Source organism: Lutjanus erythropterus, chromosome 14, assembly GCF_056507025.1.
Source record: "Lutjanus erythropterus isolate fLutEry1 chromosome 14, fLutEry1.hap2, whole genome shotgun sequence".
Lineage (NCBI taxonomy): Eukaryota > Metazoa > Chordata > Actinopteri > Lutjaniformes > Lutjanidae > Lutjanus > Lutjanus erythropterus.
Genome location: NC_139330.1, coordinates 35,800,046 through 35,818,381, shown reverse-complemented (window position 1 = coordinate 35,818,381; position 18,336 = coordinate 35,800,046). Strand labels below are relative to the sequence as shown.

Sequence of the window (18,336 nt, the reverse complement as noted above, 5' to 3'; positions counted from 1 at the left end):
ATAAACAGCACTACAGGTGCTACAGGTGAGGTAAAATATGTATTATGTATTTTGGGCTGAACTGTCCCTTCAACAACCTGGATATATTATTAAGGAAGCTCAACACAGCCAGGCTCCCTTTGCATGAACTGGTTTACAAAACCTAAAACCCCAGTCAGAGATAATGGGTATCACGATGGCAGTTATCACCTTTCTTTGTTAACTCACAGTTTCTTCTTCAGGCTGTGTATTTGACTCTTCTTCCACACAAAATGGACCAATTATACACTGCTTACTTCAGTCAAGATGAACAGGTAAGAATATAAAAAGTATATTCCTGCAAAACTTAACAGTTGCTGCAAAAAAGCCGAAATTACTAATTGACTTAATGAGCTCTTAATGCCTGTTGTACACTGTATTTCTAACATGACAATTAAACATTAAATCTTGACACAGCAGATTTAAACATAATACTGTTGTAGAATTCAGTGAATTTACTAACATACACCTCAGCAACTTTCTTCAACTCAGAATCTATATTGCTCATGAAGAACATCATCTAAGCTAACACATTGATCTCATTTCGTAGTGCGGCCCTCTGGTGAGTTATGCCTGTTGTCTGCCAGGTGCAAAGGAAGATGTAGTGTGATTACTGTTTGTTGTTGTCATATTCATTTCAGCCACAAGAGGCTGAGGTCCACCACCATCATGTTCTTACCAGGACTGAAAGCATTCATGTTTTCTCTCAGGTGAGTTTGAATTTCTTCTTGAACTCTAAAAAGAGGAAAATTTGTTAATCTATCTTCTGCCATAGCATTAAAATACATTTCTCAGTCCCCTCAGGAAGTTGCGATGTTGCGATCACAACAGTTCACACAGATTCAACCAATCCCCGTGAAGTCTGTGTGACCTTGCAATTTTGACCAAACTCTGCCACTTTCTGCAAATTTGACCAATCATCGCTCCTTCCTACAAGTTCCACCAATCACAGCAGTCCCCCACAGAAACATCATACATGTACGTCTCAATGAACCAACTCAGAGTTTTGAATTTTTCACTTTTTTATGCATTTATAATTATTAAATTTTGCCATAGGTATTTGAGCTCCAGAGTTTGAGCTCCAAAAAGATACTGCTTCTCTGTGGAGCACCGCCCTGGTGGACTTTACAGATATTTCATATAAATATTTTGAAAATTTTAGTAATTCTGAGCCTTTTTAGTGAGGTTAGTTAGAACACTCAGAACAGACTGTGGTTTCACTCTCTCTGGAACAAGCTGCCTTTGATTTTTAATGAATTACATAAACATAATTGTAGCATTTTTTGCAGTTCTCATTTAAACTTTGCAACATGCACTGCAATTTCTTAAACATGCTGCAGTGAAATCAGGCATTTCAGGCCTGCAAAATCCTAGAGGGGCTGATATCTAGCCAAAAGAAAGACATAATGTTCCATAATTTGTGAACACACATTATATATGAAGCTTGGGCGCAGAGAAATTAAAACTCACCTGAAAGAAAAATGAATGCTTTTAGTCCTATTTACAACATGGGGTAATGGTGCACTCCCAAAAACACCCAACAAACTTGCCAAAGGGTGAATAAAGTAACTTAGAAAAATGATACTGGCAAAAAAAAAAAGTCTTAAGTCATAAACACAAGAGAGAAAATTACTGAGATCAGACTTGGATCCTGGATCACCAGAATTTCTTTTTTCTCACTTGCCTCTCAGAGCTTCTGTCCTGGCTGTCAGATGTACAGAGTCGGACAGAGTCCAGTTGAGCGGCCTGTGTTTCTAATGGTCTGGGAGAGGAGCACTTCAAAGACCAGCAGAGCTGACCTGAACACTGTAATTTATTTAACTGTGGGTTAAACAACACCAACAAACTAATCAGTTTGTCTTCTCCTTCTGACCGGCCTGTACCCTCTGTGGACCAGCAACCAGCAGGAGAAGGAATTCACCTCCTCACTGTCAGAGCCGCTCCTTCCAGCTGCTGTCCTTAGAATGGACAGAGACATGCTCATATTGACAGCATTTATATCGTCTATGTTCAAAATGAGTGACAGGTCTTTTTAAAATGTCGTTTGATGCAGATCCCGTGACAAATGTTACATTTGTCTCATTTTAATTTTTCAGGATGAAATAAGCTAAATTATTCTCATTTCTCTCGTATTCTTCCACAAAGATTAATCTTTGAAACAGCACTTTGACAAGAATGAGACAGAAAGGCAGCCTCAAGTCATTTTGGGGAATAGAACTAAACAGGGCACCAGCCCAGAAAGCATTTTTCCTCGGAAACGACCACCATTATAAAAGAGACGTCTGTAAAACTGTTGACAGGACACCTCAAAGTGCAGACAGGGTCAGTTATGACCTCTTCTGTTATGAACTTTTTAGATTTTTAAAACTTTCCTGGAGTCGAAAAAAGCAATTTAAAAATATGTAATGTCATCGCACCGTAAAGTCTACAGGCTGAGCAGGAACCTGTAGGCAGGTGTAAGTGCAGAAACACAACTGTGCATAATCAGCGGACCGTACAACCAGGACGTAAACCTGGACGTGAGGAAACTTTTTTGGCTTAAGTGCCTGCTGGGCATGTCTCAACGGACTGAATGGGTGCCATTTTTGCATTCACTATCTAGTTCAATTGAATACATCTATGGGTCAAACTCCTCTTTCATGGTTACAAAAGAGGAATGCTATGTTCAGACCAGAAACAGGTTGTAAATGTAAAGGTGCTGCACTGAGTTGTACCAGCTACTCACAGAGGTGTGGTCACAAGATTTGGAGTCAAGTCAGACATGAGACACAAATTTGATGACTTTAGACTTGACTGAACAAAATCAAAAAGACTTGCAGCTCGACTTGGACTGTAAAACCAATAACTTGTGACTTTATGTGGACTTTATCATGTTGCTATACCATCAATAAAAATGTGGAAAATTACAGCTGGAGATGCAATAAATTCCAACTTAATTCAATATTTTCAAGTGGCACAAAAAACTGTAAGTCGAGGCTAATATTAACATAGTTAGTGAGTCAATGCTCAGCTAATATTAGCTTAACATCTCAGTAACTTTGTAAATCAACTCTCCTCTTGTACAACGTAGTGTGACATATATCTCCTTTATGGACTGCCTGCAACTTAACGCTCTCCTCTTGGATATCCTTATAGTAAAGAAAACATGATAATTGCCCTCTAGGTACCCTTCCAGTGGACAAAATATGATAAGGAGCCATCAAGGTTGCCCCACCAATGTAGAAAACGTAATGATGTACATTCTAGGGTGTCCTTCCAGTAGAAAATTATGGTAAGGTGCTCTGTAGGGTGCCCCCAGGGAAAACATGATAAAGTGCCTTTCTGCGGACCCTTACAATGCATAAAACAAAGTTACATGCCTTCAAGTAGAGCAAACATGATACAGTGACATATAGGCTGCCCTACATGCAAGAAAATTAGTTGGTCTCTACAAGTCTCTAAATTAGGGCTGCAAAATTATTTGCAATAGTCTCAAAACTGCAATACGGCCAAGTGAAGTAAATCTTGATCTTCAGATGAAAAAGACATGTTTGTTCAGTACGGACCCCAACAAATATCACATCATCATGATTTTAATAGTTTTTTTCAGTAAAAATGAAAAAATCATATTGCATATCACAATTTCAATCAAAAATAACTGCAATATCACTTTTTACCATCTAGCACAGCCCTATTCTAAATGGCTACATAATTAATACTTCCCTGTGTGTTTTTTATTACAGAGATGTAATAGTAGTTATGCTTTAAGTCACATATTAAAACCATTTTAATCTAAACCAGGGATTGGAACAGTTCCACTCTAAATGCATTCTGACTTTCCCCACACTGGTGCCCCACTGCATACAGCCGGTGCCTTTTTTCACCCCTGCCCTCCAGACAGCCTGCACACGCCAGTGTCACAGTTTATAGCTATAGCAGTGGTTATTTATCTTTTTTAAATGTGCATAGGTAACTCATTCCAGTTACAGCCTAAGGAAATAGATATAACTGTTGGTATGAAATATTGATAAGTACAAGTCATCCACTCCATGGTGCTCCAGTCTTTCTGCACAGCTTCAATGAATGCTGCGGATCCTCTTTCAAACAGAACCGGGTCCAGACTGGGGACAGCAGAGTGTTTTGGTCTGGACCTGAGCTGTACTGACAGCAGGCGGCTCGTCAGTACACCAGCTGTGTGACTGAGCGGCCTCGCTGTGCGCACCCTAAAAATATCCGTCACCAAGTGCGCGGATCAAAGAGGGCAGCAACACCGCCATGGATCCCGCCCCGGTATTTAACCTAAAACCTTTGAGAGGAGGAGCATGTAGTGAGCAAAGGGCCCGCGGCATCCAGAGCCGTGCAGAGCAGAGCAGAGCAGAGTAAGGAGAGGCTGGCTCGGGTTTCACAGACGCGCACTGACGGGTGACCTGCAGCAGACTGGAGCGCTCAGAGAGGACGCAGCGGATGGGACAGACGGAGCGGAACGCAGAGGAATAAGAGTCGGTCCCTGTGAATCAGGAACATCTCTGACTGACTGATGACCATCTACACAATGTCTAATATTCTAACTTTAATATAGGTGCTCATCTGAGTGCGGAGCAGCAGTTTGGAGACAGTTTGAAGAAGAAGAAAACTTTTTTTCCCTTCAGAGACAAAGTATCTCAGAAGTTCCACAGTTGCAGCTCGTCAGGATTCCTCTTGTGCAGCTCTTCACCTGATGAACAGAGGGATTTCTGTGTGGATAAAGCAGAGTTAGAGGTATAAAATGGAGGAGGATCAGAAATGGGGAGTCGCCGGTGGAGCGGCTGAGGAGAGGAGGACTCTGGGCGCGCAGCAGCAGCAGGATCAGCGGGAGGAACCGTCCAAACAGCCGTTGTGGAGGAACTGGAGGGATCTGTCTGGTGTAACGCTTTGCATCGCGCTGTCTGTTCTGTGCGTTGGATTTTGCATTGTGGTTTTTGTGCGGACCTCGGAGTTACAGTCCCGGATAGTAAGTCTAGAGCAGCAGCAGCTCTCCGCCTGGATGTTGTCTGTGGAGCAGGTGGAGCCCGTTATCCTGGGCCGGCTGGACCAGATCCTGGAGGAGGTGAGCGCTTTACGCACAAACTAAATCTAAAAGTTTTACAAACAGCAGTCTGGCATCTGATGAGGACTGAGAATAATTTATTTTTCAGTTTTATAGTGTTTTGCTGTGTTGCTGCAACTTCAGACGGGACATCGAGCTTTAGTTCATGTCTTTAAGTAGATGATGGAAAGAAATGAAGGATAATCGAGAGTCCACATTTTTTTTATTTAGTTTTGATGGAACAAGAATTTTAATTTTTATTACTTTTAGGCAGGTTTATTAGTTGTTTCATGAAGTTTTAAGTGGAATGAACTGTCCACATAACTTCAGTAAACATAAAATAGATAAATAATAACTAACTAAATAAATATTAACATTATTGCCTTCTACTAATCCTTTTGAAAAACTGTGACAAACTTGTCATCAAATAACTTGTTAGTTATATTAACTTTGTCACAATTGGTAAACTTATTCTTATCAGTGGCTTTTAACCGGATAGAGCATTGGTAATCTTGTCATTAACCATTAATAAGCCATTAGTAACAACTTATTAACACTTAATTAAGAATGCCTGCTGAGAAGTGTTAGTGAAAGGTGAAACACCAGCGGTGGAAGACGCACTCAGATCATTTACTGAAAGTTGTAATAGTTGTAGTGTAGAAACTGTCGTGGTTTAAACTCCTGAATTTAACATCTTAAGTAAAAGGACAAAAGTATTGGTTAGTAAATTTGTCATTAACCATTAATAAGCCATTAGTAGCAACTTCTAAACACTTAATTAGGGGGGTGAGCATCAACCAGATTTTTTTAACACCCTGGCAACCCAAATTTGTTATTATGGTTTCTAATATCTATAAAGTGTTAGTAAATTTGTTATTAACCATTCATAAATAATGTGTAACGACTTATAAAGGCCTAATTAAGGCTGCCAGACTAAATGTATGTGAAAGGGTAAGCACCAACCAAAGAGTTTTTTTTTTTGTTTTTTGTTTTTTTAACAGCCTGGCAACTCAAATTTGTTCCTGTGGCTTCAAACCAATCTATAAAGTATTAGTAAATTTGTCTTTCCATTAGTAACAATTTAAAAACACTTAAGTATGGCTTAAGTGTTTGTGAAAGGGAACTCATCAACCAAAAAGTTTTTACACCCTGGCAATCCAAATTTTGTTCTTATTCAAGGCTTCTAACTGATCTATAAAACATTGGTAAATATGGTAATTACCATTAATAACCCATTTACTAATAACTTCTAAACGCTAAAGTAAGGCTGCCTGAACACCAACCAAAAAGATGTTTTTACTCCCTGGCAACCCAAACTTGCTCTTAATAATCGATTCCAACTGATCTGTAAAGTGTTAGTAAAGCTGTCATTAACCATTAATGAACAAGTTATAAACACTTAATTAAGGCTGCCTGATTAGGAAGTGTTATTAAAAGGGTGAACACCAGTCAGAAAGACTTATTTGTGCCCTGGTAACCCTAAACACATTCTTATTAATGGGTTCTAACTGATCTATAAAGTGTTACTACTGGCTTTATTAACCATTAATAAAACCACCAGGTACTTATAAAGGCTTTATAAAGTGCTCCATGTTATAAAGTGGACCCAGAATGCTGTTAGTCAAAGTTGGACAAATTCAACACTGTTACCGAGCAGGCTGTCCATGTGTGCTTCTTCACTGAGATAACGTGAGGCGAGCTCTCTCTGGCCTTTCACATCTGTTGCTCCTGAAGTCTAGTCCGTGCTGCCCTTTCAATGACCACTTCCACAGCTACACTAACAAGTTCTTCACCCGTGATTGAAGTCCCACAGGGACCCTGTTTTCTCTTCTCTTCCTCTGTTTGCTTTGGTTTAACTTTTATCACCCCAACCTCCCCCCTCCACCATGAGCCCTTTCACTTGGGCCAGTATAAGGGCCAGTATAATGCACTAACCAGGAGAGGGAAGAACACTGGGTGCTTACTACCAGGGAGGGCGGCCATATTGCACTGTCCATATGTTAACCTGAGCAAATATCAGGAAGAAATTTCCTAAAATAATCTAAGCTTGGAAAATAATAATTCAATGAGCTGACCCATGATTTATCTGAGACACTTTAAAGGAATAATTCAAAATTTGAGGAAATACACATTTGATGATAGCCAGGATTTAAGGGCCCTTTCACTCTGTTTGATGTGGACTTTCAGACGTTTCAGTTTGACCCGAACCAAAATTACATCAAGACCACCTTTTTTTTTTTTTTTTGGTCAGACCAAGGTGTGTCTGTTACCTACATTGGACCACAACCTTGGTCTGACCAAAAAAAAAGGTGGTCTTGGTTCAGGAAACATGGTTAGGGTCATTTCTACTGTAAATACATCTTTTCCAGGATGGTTTAGACTTCAGGAGAGTCTATCATCAGAATCAGAAAAAGAAACAAACAAACAAACAAAACAAACACAAGAAACAAAATGAGATGTGTTTGCACATGACACAACTTGTACATTTAAGAGCTTTAGAGTCAATCCAAGTTAATTTTATTTGTATAGCGCTATTTTTCTCAGGCCTAGACTGTGCTCTTTGTAATATTATTAACAGAGACTCAATAGTTCCCACCAAGAGCAAACACTAATGCCACAGTGGTGAGGAAGAACCTCCTTTTAACAGGTAGAAGCCTTGAGTGGACTCTATAGTGGTGAGCCAACCACTGTAACTGTGATGTAGAGGTCTTAGTAGATGTATTTTTGAACCATGCTAGCTGTTTCCCACTGGTTCTAGTCTTTATGCTAAGCTAAACTAACCATGTCCTGATTCCAGCTCTGTTCCTAACACACAGACATGAAGTTATTACCAAATCAAATAAGACTGGATATTTTCTTATGCTGTGCTCCCACTCTTCATATCTGCATTCACAAGTTGAACGTAGTGATGTTGATGTACTTAAGTACAATTGAAGGTGCTGCTGATGGAGTTCCTGGCTCTGGAGCTCCTCCGTGGGGCCTGGGGAGTAGGATCTCTCCGTTTTCCTCTCCAGACTGGCCCAGGGCGATGCAGCCTGCCTCTTTGTTTAGCTCTCTGTGTATAAATAGTCATTATTAATGGGACACAAGCACAGATGTGGCCTTTTGTAGGGAGAGAGAGACGTCTGTGGTACTTTCACCCAACACAGTCCAGAGTCCACCTCCCTGTCTCCTTCAATGATGACCGGCTTCCTCTGTTATGGAAAATGTCCCCGGTTCTAGCAGTGTTGGTCCTTCTAATTATTCCAGTCAAATTTAGATCACAGCTGAGTCCATTAGCTTTTTGACGAATGTGTTGAGTAAATTCTGTTTGCAGTTACTGTGCCTGTGTATGAAAGTTTGCTTTAAACACATCTGTCTGTCTATTAAAACACATTAGTGTTCCTTCATTATCACAGACACATATACACATTATCCTACTGCCATAAGTAGGCTGCTCACTGGAGCAACAAATGTGGATCAGTCCGCCGTTAGGATGAAGAGAAATAGTCCTCATCAAATGCACTGTTTGCTTCTATTTGAGTAATGTTGTTTAAAACTACAAGCATCTTTCTAAAGATGTGCATCTTCAGTAGGAATCAGACACCCCATTTACACCTGCTAATAAAATGTGATCTGTATCCAGATGTGTCATCCAGATTGTTGTGCAGATTGCGTCTACATCTGCCTAAGATCTGAACACAGCGCAAGCCAGTCTACCTCCAGATGTGGTCTGGCAGATCTGATCACATTCGATAGCATTCGATAGCATTTACACCTTGCATTAACATGTGTTTTTCCTTATCTGGATGACTGGACACAGATCACATTATAATACCAGGTGTAAAAGTCAAAGAGTAGTGAGAGGTGATCTAACATGTTGCTGGTTTTGGTCTTTTCATGGGATTTCTCGACAATAGAAAGAGTTCAAATAATGCTTTAAATTGTAACCCGCTGCAGTGAATAATAAGTCTAGAATCATTTTTGTATTAGTTGTATTAGTCTTAGTATCGTAATATGTGCTTCAGTGTCACTTTTGAGATATGCAAACCACTTCTATATTATAGTTGATGTTGTGTTTCCGTTTTTGTGGCTTTTGTGGTTTTCAACAATTTATGCAGCTTTAGAGGATAACATGAGTTCACTTTCAGCACTTTAGCATAACATGCTACATGTGGCTGTGTAAAACAAATTAGGTACAGATTAAGAGGGGACAACAGGTTACTGCAGGCAGAGTTGCCAAAGACATCACATTTCTGCAGCTTTGTGTTCTACTTGTTCAACAAGTCCGTCTCATTCCCTCCTCTGCTGTGAGCTCTGCTGCTGCAGTCCAGTGTGTGTAGGTGTGTGGAGGATGAGCTCAGTCCTGCCCTTTGACACAAGAGTCTTGTTGTAACAGAAACCAAAACCTGTGCTCACTGATAGTATCTGGCAACCTATGGCCTGAGACAGAGAGACAGAGCAGTTAGAAAAATTGTTGTTATCAAGAAATTTTTCTAGCATGTACCTCAAAGGAGAAATTTACTGTAATAAATCATAAACAACTCACTTCAACTAGGTTTACAACTTATTTAATATACAGCCTATGAGTCTAACTCACTATCTGGGCTGCTGTACTCATTTTTGCATGCACAATGGCTACATATTGCTCCTTTAAAATCACAAATGGTTGTGATTTACATTTCTGTTTATGTTCAGATTGAAAACAGAAAATGCAATGTGTTAATTTGTGATCACTGGAGGTTTTAATAGTAGGTTTGTGCTTTAAATCCCCCTGCTTCCAGTCTTTGTGCTAAGCTAGGCTAACCGTCTCCCAGTTCCAGTGCTTTATTTAATGCAAAGACAAGGATAATAATTCCTCTGTATTAGTAAAAACATTTTCCTATTTTGAAAGCAATGAAGGTTCACAACTCCTCATAGCTGCAAACTCTCAACAGGTGTCATAACTAAGAATAAGCTTTGTGAGGTCCTTGAATTCTCCCAAAATAACTGCCATACTCTTAACAACACCCCTGAAAACAGTTTGACCCTCTAACCTCCCCCTCTGTCGTTATCTCGCCCCAAACACGGCCCCTTTAACATTTACAATTAACCACAAAGTGCTCTCTGCAGACCCACTACAAGCCTGGTGCACATAGTGAGCGCAGAGCCATGATGGGAGCTGGAGGCCACAATGTGAGGTGAAGAAATGTGAAAAATATAGTCTCCCCCTGCCCCGGTTTCCTCACTCTGCTCCCCACAGAGCTGTCACCCAATACACCACGAGGTCTGAGCATACAGTCACACAACACAAACACAAATAAATGCATATACACATCTGCATCTTCTGTGATCTGTGTGTGTGTGTGTGTGTGTGTGTGTGTGTGTGTGTGTGTGTGTGCAGGAGTATAAATGACCCATGTGCTAATCAGACAGCCTAATGCAAACAGCATACTCAAGCAGAAGTGCCCGAGCCACCTCTGCACTTCGTCAAAGCACAGTTAGTGATGGCTGCACACACACACACACACTCTCACACAAACACACACACTGAGAGTAACTTCTCCAACCTGAGCTGAATGATTCGTTACAGTTGAGCTTGAGACTGAACAGGCATGCTGACAGTTGTAAAGATATACAGCACAGTGAGGTTTCACAGTGAGTGTTTATTTAATGACAACATCAGATCGCTGTCGAGAAGAAAAGAATCAATAAGACATTTCATTACACTGTATTAAATGCTACAGGACTATGTGATTGATGGGAGCTGTTTGCTAATACTGCACCTGCTAGATAAATCAGCTGTGGCCAAAAAAGGCCACTGAATTCATGCTACAGCCACAGCCCACAGCAACATCTCTGCTTTCTAAAGATGTCCCACATGCTTCTTTAACTTAATACAGTCTCTGAGTGAGAACTTCTTTCATTTGTTTTGTTGGGGTCTGTCATCAATTAATGATTATCTACTAAAGAACTTGCCAATAGAATTTTAAATATTTTAAATATTGTGAGTGTTCAAAACACAGTAAACCTAATGTTGCCTCATCATTGTAACTCTTCTAATCATAATTGCTGAAGACTAAAAAATGTAAAAGTTTAAATTTCACTTTCCATTCATGGGTACATTATAATTATTAACTTCATTTTTTATTTGAATTTTCATTTAAAAATCATCAACACTGGTAAATTTAAAATAAAAATTTCACTGAAAAATGTATTTTGGTGAGTGTGACAGTGCCAAAATACTGAAGAATTGTCTCAAATTTTAATTTTCACTTTTTATGGAATCCCATTTCTACCACTGTGATTTAAAAAAGATTGTTATTATGAGAAAGTGTCTTATGAGTGTCTCATGATAATGACTTACAGGATCTTTTTTAAAATGACATTCATGGAAATAGGATTCTATACACTTTCAGACAGCATGCAACCACAAGGTGAAAATGAAATTTCAAACTATTTGCATTTTAATCATGTCCTGACAGTTAGTCAATCAAATGAAAATGACATGCAATTAGTTTTTTGTGGTCATTTTCATAATGGTCAAGTTCTGACATTTCTCAGACATGAAGTTTGGGAAAATAAATCAAGAAAGTTTTTCTTAAGACTGAACATGAAAAAAAAGTTTTGAAATATGTTAAATTCAATTATTAAAATTTTTATTTTTTGTACTTCATGCACACAGATGCTAAATGAAATTAAAATTTGATTAAAAAAATGTTTTCTTTTAATAAGAGCAACAAGCTTCCACAGACTTCAGTCACATCGCAAAGCAGTTTGTTAGAGCTTGATAAAACAGAAATATCAAATTATATTATTGGCACAACCTTAAGGAAGGGTATGTTTGGAGCATACTTTTTTAGTAAGTGGTATGATTACAACTTTCAGTTCTCTGTGAAGCTAAGAAGCTGAGTGAAGGCCAGGACTGAGAACACCATATGAGGCAGTGTACATGTAGCAGCAGTGCCAGGTCTTAATATTAATCAGAGTACAGGATAACCAAAGGCTCTGTCATCTTTTTAAAATAGATTGTTAAAACCACATCAAAAACTGTGGCATCAGGTTACCACCTCACACACACACACACACACACACACACACACACACACACTCTCTCTCTCTCTCTCTCTCTCTCTCTCTCTCTCTCTCTCTCTCTCCCTCTCTCTCTCTCTCTCTCTCTGTCTCACATTCAGACACACTTCATCCGCCTTCCCAAACAGACTGAGTGCCCCAGCTGCTCTATGTATGCATCACAACCCGTCTGTAGGATATCATGGTATGACTTTACATACAGGACATCCCTATTAGGATGCAGAGCTCAGTTAATTCAGCTACAGGCAGAAGTAATATCATTGGCTGAGTTAAACATGAGTGGGTGGAGCCAAAGAACCACTAGTTTACAGTAACCATATATCATACACACAGTCCTGGAAACAGACTCATTCTTTCCAGTAACAGTATCTAAAATGTACATCACAGATAAACATCCCACTTGGAAACTGTACAAAATGTGGTCCTCATTTGCTTTCACTTGGATAGTTTGAGTTCTTTAAAGCTAATTGACTTTAGTTTAATATCTTACATCATATTTTTGTGACTAACTTGTATGTTAGTGGCTCTCTGGCTCTTATTTAATTTCTCAGTTTATGACATTATTGTGTCCCAGCACAGTCATTAGACTGTAGGACAATGTCTGTGTGAGGAGTTAAAGGCCATTGATTGTCTTTGAAGTGTGGTCATTCCATTCATCTCCCTCTGACAGGCCCTCTCATATTGTGAGCTCTGATGTGGTTGTAGGTGCAGCCCTTTATTCTTCAGAGCTGACTGCTCCAGTTGACCTGAATCTCTACTCTGCATTAGCTCCATTATCTAGTTTGGAGTCTTTCAGTGATGTTGCTTCAGGGCGGACCGTGGAGAGCTGTGGCTGCACGGCTCTGTGGATTAGTCTTACTAAAGACTTCTCCAGTCGTGAGCGGGGTCTGCCAGTATCAACCAAATAAATTCCTGGAAGTATTCATGAATAATATAAAGTGGGCTAAGGGAAATTTATGCCTGAGTGTGCAGTCCTACAATTGATTCCGCATGAGACTTTTGAACGACGAGAGCACTTAACTTTGCAGCTTTGGAATCTTTGTTTTTTTTAATGCACATTTTTAAGAGTGTGCTTTATAGCTAACCCCATATTTAAGGAATAATACTCAAGAACTGGCATTTTTTCAGTCATTCTTATAGTTTTATCTACATTTGGTTTCTCTTCAGACTTTATGCTCTTAAGGCCTCAGGATGCTTATTGGATCCCCAAACAGGGTCTGTAACCCCCTGAGAGTTCAGGCTCCGTCCATCAATTTTGGTAACCATTCAAAACTGATCATCTGACTATCCCACCCACTTCATACAGTGATTGGCCGGGTTTCAGGAGGTATGAAAGAAAGAAGAGTTTGAACTTCTCATATTGTGCAACATTTAGAAGGCTTTTTAAGGGGTTTTGGTTTTTACTCTTCAATTATGCTGGAAAATATATTTTAAAAAAATCAAACTCTTGGCTATTAAACCTTGTACGGACCAACCTCCTATTTTATTAAACAATATTTTTGTAGTTGAGGACTTTTATCAGCTCAATCAGACCCCAAAATTATTTCTAACAGAAAGAACACACATTAAGTATACCCTCTGAACATATATGTAATGAATATAACAGAAAAATCTTCTTCAGAGCTGACAGTGGCAGCTTGATAATCAATATTAAATGCATGGACCAGTTTTTCTTCATCTTTTTGAAACAGGATGTACCTTATTTTAACAGTTCAATAACAGGTCAATATAATGGCTAGCTTTAGTCAGGTTCAGACGACACTTCATACAAAGTTGTCCATTTACGAGAAAAAGGGCCAGGCAAATGTTGGACACTTGCCCTTAAGGATCTCTGGTTCGATTCATGGCCATCCTCCGAGATACACTGAGGTAACAGCAGCAGTACCCAGAATACTGCAGCAGTGCTCAGAAAGACAGTGCCTTCATGACATCCCCTTCAGCACCTGTTACAGGCCTCTAAACAGCCCGTGCTGGCATTCCTCTGCTAGTAACCATCACCAGTGGGACTGACTGCTATGCTGCAGAGAATGTACTCGTATGGTTTTGTATTCTGTTCAGGGTCGAATCACATGCAGGCTTTTGTTGATCTAATGAGGTCAACTGTCACACATGGATGTCTCGAGGAAGACTAAAAGGTGTTAGCAGCCAGGCCTTGTGCTTTACAATAAAACGATAAGAGAAAAGAAAGAGTTTTTGCTTTCAAATTTAAGAGGAGCAGTCTTGTCTAACCCTCTCCAACTTCCTACTGGATCCTGTACAAACTTTAGTATCATTGTCCCATGGCATCTGACACTCCTTCAACTCTTTCTCCATATGACTCTCTCCATATTATTTATTACCATAAGACTTGGTTTTACTTATTGGAACTGTCAACTCTGCTTGATTTGCTTTTAATCCATTTTTGGCAAGGTGGTCTAACCTAACACAATGACACATGAGGGAATACTGCAGGATGGTTTGGCCAAAACAAACAACATAAGAACATGATGGACACCACCTACAACTAATACATAGAAAAACTGAAAACTAAGCCCGTCTATGACTGGCAGCACATGGTTTGGCCTAATAGGCTGCCTGTTTGATTTAGGACTCCTCAGCCCGTGGCCACACCTTCTGCACCTCCAGGAAGGGTCCTCCACCGGCAAACACGGTACCTCGTTTTAGGGTCTTAAGTTTTGAGATTTTTCTAATCTGTCAAGGATTTAATTTTGGGAGAAAATACTTCAAGCTATTTTGAACAGAGTTAACAGCAGCATCAAGTGCAACATATTAGTCAAAAGCTGCAATGCCATCATCCACAGTAATTTAAGGCATTTAATAGAAAGGATATTATGGCCGCACGGAAAAATGTAAATTTGACAGCTGACATTTCACACCAGGTGCAACATGAATGTCTGTGCTCTCTAACGTTGTTCTTTTGTGCCCTCTCTCATGCAGAAGCTTGCAGCACGACTACCAAAGACGCGGGAGGTGAGAGAAGCTCCCCACAGCTGCCTGTGTCCCCCAGGTAAGATTCTCAGCCTCCATCCATTCACCCATCCACATGTTTCTGACTGATTCAACTTTACACACAGAGGACACGGGACACTGAACACAACTGTGTGGTCACTACTCAACGCAGGAGTCAACAAGTGTAGCTTCACTGCTACAGGGTGTTTTGACATTCCTCATGGTGGCCACTATGATGGCTATTCAATATTTAGACATGTCAGTTATGATTCCTCCTTATGAAAGCCTCTTATGTTGCTCTAAGTGCTTGTTGGAGCAGGTTTGGATCAGCAGACGAAGCTGCAGTGGGTGGGGAGCTCAGTTTAAAGCACTGCCAAAAGGTCAAGAAAGATCTTCAAAAACCTTTGCAATCATCGGTGCACATACTGTGTTGCACTGTTGGGTTTCGACTGTTTGCTGTGTGATGGTTTCATGTTTGATATGTTACATTTTGTCTATCAGTTAGTAGGAGATGAGAGGGCTGCATTTAAACAGGTTATCAACATGTGACCTCTTTGTAACATCACAACTTTATGACTGAAAGTTGGATGTGGTAATTCTGTTTGTCAGCTTTTGTTGTTTAAGAGGTCAGCAACAGCAGCAACATATAAAGATTAATGATACAACAAATAAAATGTGTCATGAAAAGGAAAGGGAGAGTGAAATGACTTGATGCTTATAATTAAAGTAAATTCATAATAATGACATTTACATAATTAGGGCTGCACAATTTGTTAAAAAACGCCATATTGCAATCGCAATTTCAGCCAAAAGAGTTGCAATATGTGATAAGATTAGTGGAAATGATCAGTTTTGCAGTCTAATTTCCATGCTCAAAAAAAGATTAAAATCATGACAATGTGATATTTATTGAGGTCTGTACCAAACAAACATGTTTTCTTTTGTCTGCAGAGCAAGATTTTAGGTCAGGTCATCTATGCAGCACTACAGTATCTCATTATAATGCTGTTTTTAATGCACATATTTTAATTGCAACTGTGATTAATTGTGCAGCCATACTAGTAATTTATACATTTAATTTTGGCAGATGCTATTTTCACCTAGGTGTCAGTAGCCAATGATGCAAGTTGTTTCCAAGGTAGCCAATGTTACTGTTTACACCAGGGTGTATATAGCCTGGCATGGCTGAGACAGACATTCATACATGTAAATGCCACACTGACTGCTTTAATGCCACCATCATTTTTGTTAGGTTAAGACTAACCTGTGAACAGATCTATTTAAAAAGGGGAGCTGCATTATTTCTGGATTAAAAAAACACTCTATGTATATTTCAGAACCAATCTCAATGAGTGGTGCTATATTCAAGGGTTATGATCTATGTGTGTTAGAAAACTCCAAATAAAGCAGATGAAGACAGAGTTTAATCCATTCTCCACACGTGTGCTCTTGAGTTTCATGTGTTTGAGGGACAACAAAAAAGACGCCAGCATCCAGATTCATGAAATACAGAGTATCGCTTTTCTCTGAGCCTCCTGCACATTGCTTCAAAATGCAGAGAAATGGAATGCTTGACAGCCCTAGTTATGGTTACTAACCTATGATTGGACAGTTGCTGTTTGGAGGAGGGGCTTAGCGACAGGTCAATTCTATTTGCACCTAGGGTGTACAGCCAATGTAACAATTTACACCAGCATGACAGAGACAAACCATGACATTTTCCAAAATCTAACCAAGTAGTTTTGTTGCCTGAATCTACAGGTGTAAATAGCAGAGTAGCTGCTATGTGACTATTTTCACCTGGGTGCAAATAGACACTGATTTCAATATTTGGTGCTACACAAAAAACATTTCTTTCTTTTTGGCCACTTGTGTCGTGCAGTGCTCTCTCTCTGTGTGCTCAGCTCACTGGATCGAGGCCTAATTCTCACTTGCAGAATCAAATGAAATTAATCTAGTCTGTTTCACTGATGTAAAACTTGTCTTGTATTTGGTGCCCATGCCAGCTGGTGGCCTCACTGCACTCATGCTCCTCAGCTCACTCAGATACGATGACAAGCTGTGGTGTATTTCCAGCTCAGCTGGCAGTCGGGGCCATTTTGTGTTGTATTAGGTCATGATGCAAGCTGGTGAGATGAGGTGGCATCACTGAGGCTTTCCTGGATAACCGGCCACATGTTCTGCTCTCTGTGAACTGAACATGGAGCATGCCTGAGCCTTTCAGCCGTTTTCAGTTATTCACCCTTGTCAGACAACATTAAACTTGAGATCTATAGATCTAAAAATACTCAATGACTGTCTCAGATTTGCATCCTAAAGCTACAGCAGCTGAATGAGAGTGGCTGAGTAACTCCTTCAGTGTCTAAAGCCACCTGTTTCTCTGCTGCGGCTCCAGGTGGTAGTCATTAAGTCATCAGCTAGACAAGGGTTGTGTCTGTGTGTGTGTGTCTGTCTGTGTGTGAGTGTGTTAACTCTTGCAGTAATGGTGTATTCACATCACATATCGATGGCAGAGAAGGAAAGGATCCCCATGTTTGTGAGTGTTCACCAAACAACTCGAGACACTTGTGAGTGATGATTTTAGGGATGATAACCTTGAATGACAGACGTTGGCTGATATGAGATCATCTATTTTTTCATTTAGGAACTTTCAGAAAAAGGTTCCATTGGTAAATATGACTTGGATGTTGATGAAAGGGATTTACATTTAAATTTTATATGACATGAACACAAGATAAGTGGCTGAGTGCTTGAAGTGCAAAGGGAGACCCAACAATTGCCACCATGAGCAAGCACTAAGGCGACAGTGGTGAAGAAAAACTTCCATACCAGTGCCAGAGTCAGATTTTTGTTTGTTATGATGCTCACTGGTGGTGTCAAATGAGGTGATTATAGAGTCATAAATTCTTGCCATGACTTGGCTGAGAGACATGACAGATTACGCATTAGTACCCAACCAGTCATTGCTTACCGTCTTTCACAAGATGCATGACGTCATCAGGAAGGTGACAACATTTTGAGTCAGTCACAGTGCTGGACTTTGGTGTTCACAGTTCACTGTGGGTGGCAGGAGAGATTCTGAGTTCCACCATCCAGCAAACAATTCTGACAAAGTATAAAGTTTATAAGCATGTCACAATATATCAAAAATTGCAACATCACAATAAAATAATGTCTCAATGAAATAATATCTCAATACCAGATTGTGACAATACATACTGAGATATTACATGGTTAATTGTTTTATTTTATTATTTTTATTTTATTTGATAAAA

The 18,336-nt window shown here is 39.7% G+C and overlaps 1 protein-coding gene across 1 annotated transcript; it reads left to right on the top strand.

The window, feature by feature from the left end:
* Positions 1 to 4,337: 4,337 nt before the first annotated feature.
* LOC146315914 (collagen alpha-1(XXV) chain-like) lies at positions 4,338 to 15,184 on the top strand. The gene is made up of 2 exons (XM_084736600.1): positions 4,338 to 5,083; positions 15,050 to 15,184. Exons 1-2 carry the CDS (start codon positions 4,763 to 4,765, stop codon positions 15,167 to 15,169), a joined length of 441 nt encoding a protein of 146 aa, XP_084592726.1. The 5' UTR covers positions 4,338 to 4,762; the 3' UTR covers positions 15,170 to 15,184.
* The last annotated feature ends 3,152 nt before the right edge of the window (positions 15,185 to 18,336 follow it).